Here is an 11,459-nt window from a genome sequence, read left to right as displayed (position 1 = left end):
TTCATCAGGACAGGCTGAGGTAACGCTGCCCTCTGCTGGACACTGTGAGCACCGAGCGTCCGCAGAGGCGGAGCTGATCACCTCCGACAGCGCCGCTGTCATACTATAAATACGTCATATCTTATTGCACAAACCACATGTTTGTATTCTAAATGACTAATTTCTCGCCTCAAATGATTTCAAAACTGCGTTCTGGGACACAGAAATTTTTTTATTTCAGGTTTATATTTGTATTTTATCCTGCTATGTTCCGCCGAAATACATTCTGGGATATATGGCTTTCCCAAGTATGCTCAAGTCACCACCCGATGCATACTTGGTAAAATGGGCGGAGCGAGAACACTTCCGGGTATGAGAACCGTACTCGCTGCTCACGTTCTTGAGAAATGGAACAGAACTTGGACTGAGGCTGATGACGTTTTCACAAGTACAGGAGTACGCAAGTACGGACAAGTATGGATATTGAGAAACGGCCAGAGACTCTGTAGAAGGACAGAAGACCTGCTCTGTGGTCCAGGTAAACTCCCACTCTGGAGACTCCAACATCTGAGACATCAGTCCTGATGCTGCTGTGAACAAACTTGCAAATGCTTCCAAAACAATCTAAAGACCAAGATTTGTCATTGAATCCAAATCCACATTGATCTGAACCCTCTGATCTGCTGATGTTCTTGTACGTCACTGCTACATCAACTTCTCCTCTTCCTGTCCACTCCACCTCCCAGTAACAACGTCCACTCAGACTCTCTTTGCTCATGACCTGAGGATAATAAGAAAACCTGTCTGTGTGACGAAGATAAGACTGATCTTTATCCATCACTCTCACTTTCCTGTTTCCCTCAGATAAAAACAGATAATTGTGAGCTGTGTTTGGATCCAGTTTGATTTCCTGTGAATATCTGAGGAACTCATCTCTGGTCTTTAGTTCAGGTGTCAGTAAAACATCTGCTTCAGCCACAGCCAGTGAGATGTTTGTCCACGTCTGGGTCAGGACGTCCTGCAGTTGTCCTCTGAGCTTCACCACAGCTGCTGTCACGTCCTCAAAGTATCTCAGAGGACGGACATGGATAATGGACGAGTGTGTAGATGGACTGAGTGCTGAATGTGAGCCGTAGTTGAGGAGAAACTGGTTGTGGTCGTGTGTGAGTGAGAGCTGCTTCAGTTCAGCTTCTCTCTTCTTCAGCTCAGTCTTCTCCTGCTGAAGCTTATTCTCAGCGTCTCTGACTCGACTCACTTCAGTTTGCTGCTTGGATCTGATCTGCTGCTTCTCGTCTGCAGGAGATTCATTCCATCTCAGTGAAGTTCCTCCTCCTGTTGAAGCACCTTCACGTCTCTGTCTATGTCCTGGACTCTCTGCTGGACTTCTTCTTGACTCAGATACAGCTGTCTCTGCTTCTGCGTCCTCTCTGCTGCAGCTGAGACTGTGTTGTGGTCTTTATGTTGGTCCACAGAGCAGAGATAACAGATACACTGCTGATCAGTGCGGCAGAACATCTTCATCACCTTGTCGTGAAGAGGGCAGATGTTCTCCTGGAGGCTCTTGGAGGGCTCCACCAGCTTGTGTCTCTTTAATGCAGATGATTGATGATGAGGCTGGAGATGTTCCTCACAGTAGGAGGCCAAACAAACCAAACAGGACTTGAGAGCTTTCAGTTTCCTTCCAGTGCAGACATCCCAGGCCACATCTTCAGCTCCAGCATAGCAGTGATGAGCAGGAGCAGCGTGGACTTTAGTCTTCTTCAGCTCCTCCACTAACTCTGCGAACATGGTGTTTTCCTTCAGGTTAGGCCTCGGTGTGAAGATCTTTCTACACTGAGGGCAGCTGTAGATCTTCTTCACGTCTTCGAGTCCCAGTGGTCTTTAATACAGTTCTTACAGAAGCTGTGTCCACAGCTCAGAGTCATCGGATCCTTCAGAAGATCCAAACAGATGGAACAAGAGAAGCTTTCTCCGTGCAGCTGAACTCCTGCCATTTCACCAAGGTCTGACTTCCTCTTCCTGCTTTGAGCTCCAACAACATGTGACACAGCAGTGGGCGGAGCCTGTCGCCTCCTCCTCATACCACCAAACTGCAGGTGTGTGTGGGGGGAGGAACCAGGAAATTATGTCAGAGTCAGAGTGGGAATGGCTTAGTGTGTGTGTGTGTCAGTTTATATGTGAGTCTTTGTTAAATCTGAAAGTTCATGTGTTCATCTGTGTGAAATGCTGAAGGCTGAACATCCAGGAGGAGGCGAGGTCTTTAAGACGCCGCGTAAAACAAAGAAAGATGAATAAAAGAGAAGAACGCAATGATTCAAGTCGCACAGCGTGACAGAAGATCGTAAATAAGAAGCCGGGAGATGGGTAAAACAACGTGGAGTCACAGTAAAACACAACGACGCGAATAAAGACGTTTTTCTTGTTGATCGGACTGAGTGACAGCTCTTAAAGGGTTAGTACGCTGTAATGAAATCACACAGCACAGAATGAAGGGATCTGGGATCGACTTTTCTGTCTGAACATAAAGAATGAATGGATCTGGGATCGACTTTTCTGTCTGACCATAAAAAAGTAAAGTGATCTGGGATCAACTTTTCTGTCTGAACGTAAAGAAAGTAAAGTGATCTGGGATCTAATTTTCTGTCTGAACATAAAGAAAGTAGAGTGATCTGGGATCAACTTTTCTGTCTGAACATAAAGAAAGTAAAGTGATCTGGGATCGACTTTTCTGTCTGAACGTAAAGAAAGTAAAGTGATCTGGGATCGACTTTTCTGTCTGAACATAAAGAAAGTGGAGTGATCTGGGATCAACTTTTCTGTCTGAACGTAAAGAAAGTAAAGTGATCTGGGATCGATTTTTCTGTCTGAACATAAAGAAAGTAAAGTGATCTGGTATCGACTTTTCTGTCTGAACATAAAGAAAGTAAAGTGATCTGGGATCGATTTTTCTGTCTGAACATAAAGAAAGTAAAGTGATCTGGGATCGACTTTTCTCTCTGACCATATAGAAAATAAAGTGATCTGGGATCGACTTTTCTGTCTCACCATAAAGAAAGTAAAGTGATCTGGGATCAACTTTTCTGTCTGAACATAAAGAAAGTAAAGTGATCTGAGATCGACTTTTCTGTCTCACCATATAGAAAGTAAAGTGATCTGGGATCGACTTTTCTGTCTGAACATAAAGAAAGTAAAGTGATCCGGGATCGACTTCTCTGTCTGAACATAAAGAAAGTAAAGTGATCTGGGATTTACTTTTCTGTCTGAACATAGAGAAAGTAAAGTGATCCGGGATCGACTTTTCTGTCTGAACATCAAAGAAAGTAAAGTGATCCGGGATTGACTTTTCTGTCTAAACATAAAGAAAGTAAAGTGATCTGGGATCGACTTTTCTGTCTGAACATGAAGAAAAAAGTGATCTGGCATCGACTTTTCTGTCTGAACATAAAAAAAACACATTCCAGTCCAGTATGATGTAATGACACACACACACACACTGCTGTGAGCACCCCCTGCTGCTAAGAACCAGCTACCCCCCCACACACACAGACACACAGACACACACACTTTCAGTTTGTTGTCAAATATTTTTCTTTAATAAACAACAAGAAAAAAGCAAAGAGGAGAAAAAACAAACACCTGTCTGTGATGACATCACCGTGGCGTCATCGCGACGCACCGTGACGTCAGCAAACTGAAAAAAAAATCGCCACTCTTACGTTAAACATCCTCTGCCACTAGATGTCACTGTAACACCTGACTCACCAAACCACGGAAAAGCACAACACCTTAAACGTACGAAAAATGAACACAAACAAACAAACAGCACCAGAATTAACGTAAAAGAGCCGACTTCTCAAAATGTCGCGACACGAGCTAGCGCAGGTGAACACCGGTGAGCGTCTGCGATTGGCCGTCAGCTCGGCCAATCGCTGCACAGGAAAATAACAACACAACCGACCAAAGAACATTTCAAACGTCAAGGAAATAGCTGCCGCCTCCTTCTGGTCCGACGCCGCGGTAATCGGTTAGCGAGTGCTGCCACCTGCTGATGTGGAGAGTTATTGCATATCAAACATGCTCAGTATGGCTTTGAATTAAAACGCAACATTTAGCACACTTTGCATAAAATATCAACAACGACAAATGAGCGGCGTACATGAGCACCCCTGCAGGTGTTTGTGTGTCACTGCACGTCATTATTATTATGACGCTAAATCTTAGAAAACATCACTATCATGGTGGGAGGAGCCGGAAAACACGATGAGGAGAACAACGTCTGAAAAGTTCGCAAGAGAATAAATTTGAAACATTTAGAAAGTTTGTGAAATAAAGGAGGTTTTTGGTCATGTGACGAATCAGCGGCAGTTTTTATTCACGTTTGTTTTCACATGGGACGAAGAAAAGACGTCGTCTGACAGCAGGTGGCGCGCTGATGCAGCTGAAGAGAGAGTCATGTGCTTCTTCTTCTTCTTCTTCCTCTTGTCACGGTGGTTAAGGCACAGCTTCACTTTAGTTTAGTCCTCGTTCAGTGAACAGTGAACATTTACGATGTCAGTCCTGATGTTCTCCACCAGGGCGGCGACAAGAAGGAGCTGCAGACATCGCTGTTTTGTTTTTCAGATAAAACAGAAAAATATTATTTGAAAAGTAGTTGAGTTGTTGGAAACAGAGCAGAGGCTGGTGAGTCACTTTCACGTCGTTCATGTCCACGTTCACGTCGTTCACGTTCACATTCACATTCACATTCACATTCACATTCACGTCCTTCATGTTCACGCTCACGTCAGTCACGCTGTTCACGTTCACGTCGTTCATGTTCACGTCATTCATGTTCAGTTCACTTTCACGTCGTTCACGTTCACGCCGTTCATGTTCACATTCACGTCATTCACATTCACGTCGTTCATGTTCGCGTTCACGTCATTGATGTTCACGTCGTTCACACTGACACTGTTCATGTTCACGTCGCTCATACTGACACGTTCATGTTCACGTCGCTCACACTGACACGTTCATGTTCACGTCGTTAAGGTTCACGTTTACGTCGTTAATGTTCACGTTTACATCGTTCACACTGACGTTCGTGTTCACGTCGTTCATGTTCACATTCAAGTCGTTCACACTGACACTGTTCATGTTCATGTTCATGTCGTTCACACTGATGTTGTTCATGTTAACATTCACGTCGTTCACATTCTCATTTGCGTTCAAGTCGTTCACGAGATGAGATGTTTGTGTTCAATAAAGTTGCGCTAAACAACAAGAGGGCGGGGCAGAGAAAGAGCTAGCCAAAATAACTTCACACAATTGATTTGAAGTGTTACTTCCAGAAGTGTAGCTAGCTTAGCGTTATTAACTTAGCATAGGTATCTTCACATTAGCTCTAGGAGAGTACTTAGCTTAGCACGAACTCCAAGTGACTTAGCTTAGCATTAGCTTGAGGAGGGAAGCTATTTATTTATTTTATTTAATTATTGAAGTTTAATCTTGTTCTTTTTTTAAACGTCTCTTTAAGATGAACGACATCACTTCATCGCAGAGAGAAAAACATCATCAAATACATCGTTATCTTAATAAACAGGTAACAGTGACCCGAAGAAAAAACGCAATCAACGCAAACTTCACAAACATCGGTTACGAAGAATTTCAATTTCCGAGGAAATGTGACGTGAATATGACATCACCAGCATTAGCATCAATGTTAGCATCAACGTTAAAAATAAAAATAAAATGGCGTCAGCAGAGGAGAAGAGAGTGTGTGGGCGGGGCTTGATCAGATGATCACCTCAGTGCGTGTGTGAGTGCGTCAATGTCCCATGATGCTTTTCCTCAAAGTCTTTTTTCCTCAGTAGAAAATTATAGTGAATAAAATACTTTTAGCTTTGAAATTTAAATATTAGCACAAAGTGTGCATGTGTATGTGTGTGTGTGTCATGTGATCATCTCTTCAGTCTTTTCTTCATCATCTGTTTTTTGTTATTGATCTTTTTTCAGTTTCTCGAGGTTCAGACGTTGTTGCTGATCGTTTTTGTTTTCATGGTTTTATTGATCGCTCCACGTCCAGGTCCAGTTCTAGAGGCAGACACTGTTGCTGATCTGGCAGGTGGATCCGGTTCCGGCCTGCGACAGGAAGAGTCTGCCGTTTGGACAAACACAAACTTCGTAGACAGTTTGTCTGGTTCCAGAGGACGAGGAGCTGGTGGACGCTTTTCCCTCCGGCAAACGCATGAGACGAATTCTGCGAGCGTCCAGAGATATCTGAGAGACAAAGAGACAGTTTAAATCCTGAGTTTAAAGTGTTTAATCCTGAGTTTGAAGTGTTTAATCCCGAGTTTAAACAGTTGAATCCTGAGTTTAAAGTGTTTAATCCTGACTTTAAACAGTTTAATCCTGAGTTTAAAGTGTTAATCCCGAGATAAACAGTTTAATCCTGAGTTAAAAGTGCTTAGTCCTGAGTTTAAAGTGTTAAATACTGAGTTCAAACAGTTTAATCCTGAGTTTAGTGTTTAATCCTGAGTGTAAAGTGTTTAATCCTGAGTTTAAAGTGTTTAATACTGAGTTCAAACAGTTTAATCCTGAGTTTAGTGTTTAATCCTGAGTGTAAAGTGTTTAATCCTGAGTTTAAAGTGTTTAATCCTGAGATAAACAGTTTAATCCTGAGTTTGAAGTGTTTAATCCTGACTTCAGACAGTTTAATCCTAAATTTAAAGTGTTTAATCCTAAATTAGTTAAAAGTGCTTAATCCTGAGTTTAAAGTGTTAAATCTTGAGTTTAAAGTGTTAAATCCTGACCTTTAAAGCGGAACTAGACCGGAAGTTCCTATTATCGCTGTTTTTTTTGGTGTGTATCTGCGTCATTACCTTGTTTATGAAGCCTGACGGTTCGAAACAAACAGTTCAGCCATTGCTGAGAACGTTGTGTTTTATTGTAATCTCGGGGCTCAACGAGATCACTGAATATCCCGTAATAGTTACGTAAGCAGCGGTTCTCCTGAACAACCGATCGTCCTGCTCCGGGCGGTAGTCCGGGCACATCCGGTTGCGTACATTGAACCGCAGAAGAAGAATAACGTCCGTTGTGGAGGTGTTACACGATCGACAGTGTCTTCTGACTCTGGGTCTGACTCCGGTTTAAAGTCATAAATGGGACTGCGGCGGGGAGTCGTGACAAAGCTATTTTTAAACACTGTTAAAACAATGTTTTGATAGTGCATCCGCCGTTCCAGAGGGGGGCGCTGCGCTTCTGAGAACGGATGTGCTGGATAGTACTGGCCAATCACAAGACTCTGTCTTCTGGGGGTGAAAGTTCACTCTGAAACATCGCGGCTGAAAAACACTGTCAGAAAAGAGGATTTCTATCGGCTAGTTTACAGCAACTATGAGGTTTTTTACCATAAAAACAAGTTAATATATGTAAGTAGACCTCCATAACTAACATTTATGTGCAACAGGACCACTCTATGTGACCTTTAACAGTTTAATCCTGAGTTTCAAGTGTTTAATCCCGATTTTAAACAGTTTAATCCTGAGTTTAAAGTGTTTAATCCTGAGTTTAAACAGTTTAATCCTGAGTTTAAAGTGTTTAATCCTGAGTTCAAAGTGTTTAATCCTGAGTTTAAACAGTTTAATCCTGAGTTTAAAGTGTGTGTGTGTGTGTGTGTGTGTGTGTGTGTGTGTGTGTGTGTGTGTGTGTGTGTGTGTGTGTGTGTGTGTGTGTGTGTGTGTGTGTGTGTGTGTGTGTGTGGAACGCACCTCTCCGTCTTTAGACTCCAGTCTCAGCTCGTTCCTGCAGATTGCCTGAATGTCTCCGGCCTCAGCCAGAATCTGGACGCCTTTAGGAGCGTCCATCAGCAGAGAGCGAGTCGGAGACTCCAGTCTGGACATCGCAGACAAACAGGAAGAGAAATGTCGTCACGTGACACGCGCTCACCCTGTGTGTGTGTGTGGGTGTGTGTGTGTGTGTGTGTGTGTGGGTGTGTGTGTGACAGTGATGAGCGCATGAACTCACCGCAGCTCTTTGAAAGGTTCAGCTCTGACGTGCGGCGTCTCCAGGGATTTAGAGAAAACAGCTCCTTCAGCTCCTGGAGCCACAGAAGAAGAAAGAAGATGAATTTCAGCGCTGACTGTGGCGTGAGCGCCCCCTACATCTCCACGTCTTTATCTCACTGTTAAACTGAAGTTTGTAAACCACTCACTCTGCCAGACCAAACCGCATAGAAAAAATGAGTAAAACGAGAAACACTTGAATCCTGAGATTAGTGTTTAATACTGTATTTAAAGTGTTTAATCACAAATTTAGTGTTTAATACTGACTGAACAGTTTAATCCTGAGTTTAAAGTGTTTAATATTGTATTAAAAGTGTTTAATCCCGAGTTTAGTATTTAATCCTGACTAAAACAGTTTAATCCCGAGTTTAAAGTGTTTAATCCCGAGTTTTAAGTGTTTAATCCGGACTTTAAACAGTCTAATCCAGAGTTTAAACAGTTGAATCCTGAGTTTAAAGTGTTTAATCCCGAGTTCAACAGTTTAATCCCAGGTCTAAAGTGTTAAATACTGAGTTTAAAGTGTTTAATACTGAGTTTAAAGTGATTAATCATGAGTTCAAACAGTTGAATCCTGAGTTTAAAGCGTTTAATACTGAATTTAAAGTGTTTATTCCTGACTTTAGAGTTTAATCCTGAGTTCAAAGTGAGGTGAGGTGAAGGGGCGGAGCCTGCAGGATGTTCACCTGTGGTTTTTTCCTGCTGTTCTAAAGTCAGACTTTATGACTCTCCCCTGTTTGTGTCAGCAGGGGGCACTCTCTCTCTCTCTCTCTCACACACACACACACACACACACACACACACACAGACACACACACACACACACACACACACACACACACACACACACACACACACACACACACACACACACACACACACACACACACACACACACACACACACACACACTCACCCATCACTCGTAGCTTCTCTGCTCCGATCACCACTTCCTGTTCGTCAGCAGAAAACAGAAGTTTTCCTGACGACGACTTGACTTCAAACATCTTCCCCTGAGCTTTAAATCCACGGGATCCTGGAGGACATATGAGGACAGATGAGGACAGACGAGGACAGGTGAGGACAGACGAGGACATATGAAGACAACCGAGGACATATGAGGACAGACGAGGACATATGAGGACAAACGAGGATATATGAGGACATATGAGGACAGAAGAGGACATATGAGGACAAACGAGGATATATGAGGACAGACGAGGACATATGAGGACAGACAAGGACATATGAGGACAAGGGAGGACATGAGGACAGGTGAGGACAGACGAGGACATATGAGGACAAATGAGGACAGACAAGGACATATGAGGACATACAAGGACATATGAGGACATACAAGGACAAATGAGGACAGACGAGGACAGGTGAGGACATATGAGGACATACGAGGACAGACGAGGACAGACGAGGACATATGAGAGAATAAGAAGAAGAAGAGACAAGAGGAAACTTTGAAAAACAGTGACATCATTTTAAATAATAATCAGGGCTGTTCACTCACTCTCCCACACCAAAGTCCACAGAGAAAACCAGTGATTTTAGCTCACAGGGACACAGGAGCTGCTGGTCCTCTGCTGCCTCGTGTGGTCACTTTGTGTCAATAACTCCTGTGAACTCCTGTGTGCTGTGATGTTAATATCACTGGTTTTCTCTATGGACTTTGGTGTGGGAGAGTGAGTGTCTTTGGTGTGTGAGAGTGAGTGTCTTTGGTGTGGGAGAGTGAGTGACTTTGGTGTGGGAGAGTGAGTGACTTTGGTGTGAGAGAGTGAGTGACTTTGGTGTGGGAGAGTGAGTTGTTGTGTTTCAGCCTCACCTGTGACCAGTTGTGTGAGGAGCTGGTTGTTGCTGCCTAAGATGTTCACCGACACGTTTCTGGACGACTGGAGGAAAAGAGGACGACCCTGAGGAGACATGAGGAGACATGAGGAGGCATGAGGAGGCATGAGGACATGAGGAGACATGAGGAGACATGAGGAGGCATGAGGAGGCATGAGGACATGAGGAGACATGAGGACGAGGAGACATGAGGCAGGAGGACATGAGGAGGCATGAGGACATGGGGAGACATGTGGACATGAGGAGGCATGAGGAGACATGAGGACATGAGGAGACATGAGGAGGCATGAGGACATGAGGAGACATGAGGAGGCATGAGGAGGCATGAAGAGACATGAGGAGGCATGAGTACATGAGGAGACGAGGACATGAGGAGGCATGAGGAGACATGAGGAGACATGAGGACATGAGGACATGAGGAGGCATAAGGACATGAGGAGACATGAGGAGACTGAGACACTGATATGTCTTCAATTATGAATGAATGTGACCAATCATTAAAACATTTATGACATGAAATATAAACAACAATGTGTGTGTGTCTCTGTGTGTGTGTGTTGTGTGTCTCTCTGTGTGTGTGTCTCTTTGTGTGTGTGTCTCTTTGTGTGTGTGTGTGTGTGTGTGTGTGTGTGTGTGTGTGGGGGGGGGGTGTGTGTGTGTGTCTCTGTGTGTGTCGGGTGGGGGGGGGGGGAGAGGGTGTGTGTGTGTGTGTGTGTGTGTGTGTCTCTGTGTGTGTTGTGTGTGTCTCTCTGTGTGTGTGTGTGTGTCTTACTGGTTTAGACTGGATCTCTTTAGCGTAAAGCGGCTGCAGAAATTCAGAATCTCCCTCCAGTTTCACTCCTTTCTCTGTGATTCTGAGGCTCCCCATTCCATCCTGGATACACACACACACACACAGAAATTATTAATCCAATAACACAGATTATTAATCCCGTGATTACTGCAGGATTATTGCAGGATTATTCCAGGATTATTCCAGGATTATGGCAGGGTTATTGCAGGATTATTCCAGGGTTATTCCAGGTTTATTCCAGGATTATTCCAGGATTATTCCCGGTTTATTGCAGGGTTATTGCAGGGGGACATGGGGACACTTGAGTCCATGACACTTCATGTGAGCTCAATGAAAGATTAGTCACTCACTCTCCCATACCAAAGTCACTCACACTATCACACCAAGTGATAGACTTAACTCAGTGACACAAAGTGACCACATGAGGCAGCAGAGGACCAGCAGCTCCTGTGTCCCTGTGAGCTAAAATCACTGGTTTTCTCTTTGGACTTTGGTGTGGGAGAGTGAGTGGTTTATGATCTATAAATAACTGTGAGGACACTTTGAAGAGTTTAGGTAAATAGAAAACAAAGACACTTTCAATCTGAGTGAAGACTGAACACAACAAACAGCTGCTGCTGTTTGTGTGTGTGTGTGTGTGCGTGTGTGTGTGTGTGAGCAGTGTTCTGTCTGAACTTCAGAGAAAGTGAGATTTATGTAGATCTCAGATTAAAACCTGGCTGTGCAACACAACTCATGTTTTATTCACACACACACACACACACACACACACACACACACACACACAC

General features: G+C 43.7%; 1 protein-coding gene and 1 pseudogene across 3 annotated transcripts in view; both read right to left on the bottom strand.

The window, feature by feature from the left end:
- Positions 1 to 421: 421 nt before the first annotated feature.
- LOC310927426 (tripartite motif-containing protein 16-like) lies at positions 422 to 1,973 on the bottom strand (annotated as a pseudogene). Its single transcript has one exon. The product of its transcript is annotated as a tripartite motif-containing protein 16-like (transcript).
- Positions 1,974 to 3,555: 1,582 nt separating this feature from the next.
- sgcd (sarcoglycan, delta (dystrophin-associated glycoprotein)) overlaps positions 3,556 to 11,459 on the bottom strand; it is a 15,834-nt gene continuing 7,930 nt past the window's right edge. For both annotated transcript variants that reach the window (XM_083890350.1, XM_083890349.1), the window contains exons 3-8: positions 10,651 to 10,752; positions 9,856 to 9,943; positions 8,938 to 9,057; positions 7,987 to 8,059; positions 7,731 to 7,854; positions 3,556 to 6,237 (exon numbers count right to left, since the gene is read on the bottom strand). In XM_083890350.1, the coding sequence (XP_083746476.1) occupies positions 6,052 to 6,237; positions 7,731 to 7,854; positions 7,987 to 8,059; positions 8,938 to 9,057; positions 9,856 to 9,943; positions 10,651 to 10,752 (693 nt within the window). In that variant the 3' untranslated portion in view covers positions 3,556 to 6,051. The remainder of the gene's footprint in view (positions 6,238 to 7,730; positions 7,855 to 7,986; positions 8,060 to 8,937; positions 9,058 to 9,855; positions 9,944 to 10,650; positions 10,753 to 11,459) is intronic.

This window comes from Microchirus variegatus, assembly GCF_963457635.1.
Source record: "Microchirus variegatus genome assembly, chromosome: 5".
Classification (NCBI taxonomy): Eukaryota; Metazoa; Chordata; class Actinopteri; order Pleuronectiformes; family Soleidae; genus Microchirus; species Microchirus variegatus.
This window is presented reverse-complemented; position numbering and strand designations above follow the sequence as displayed.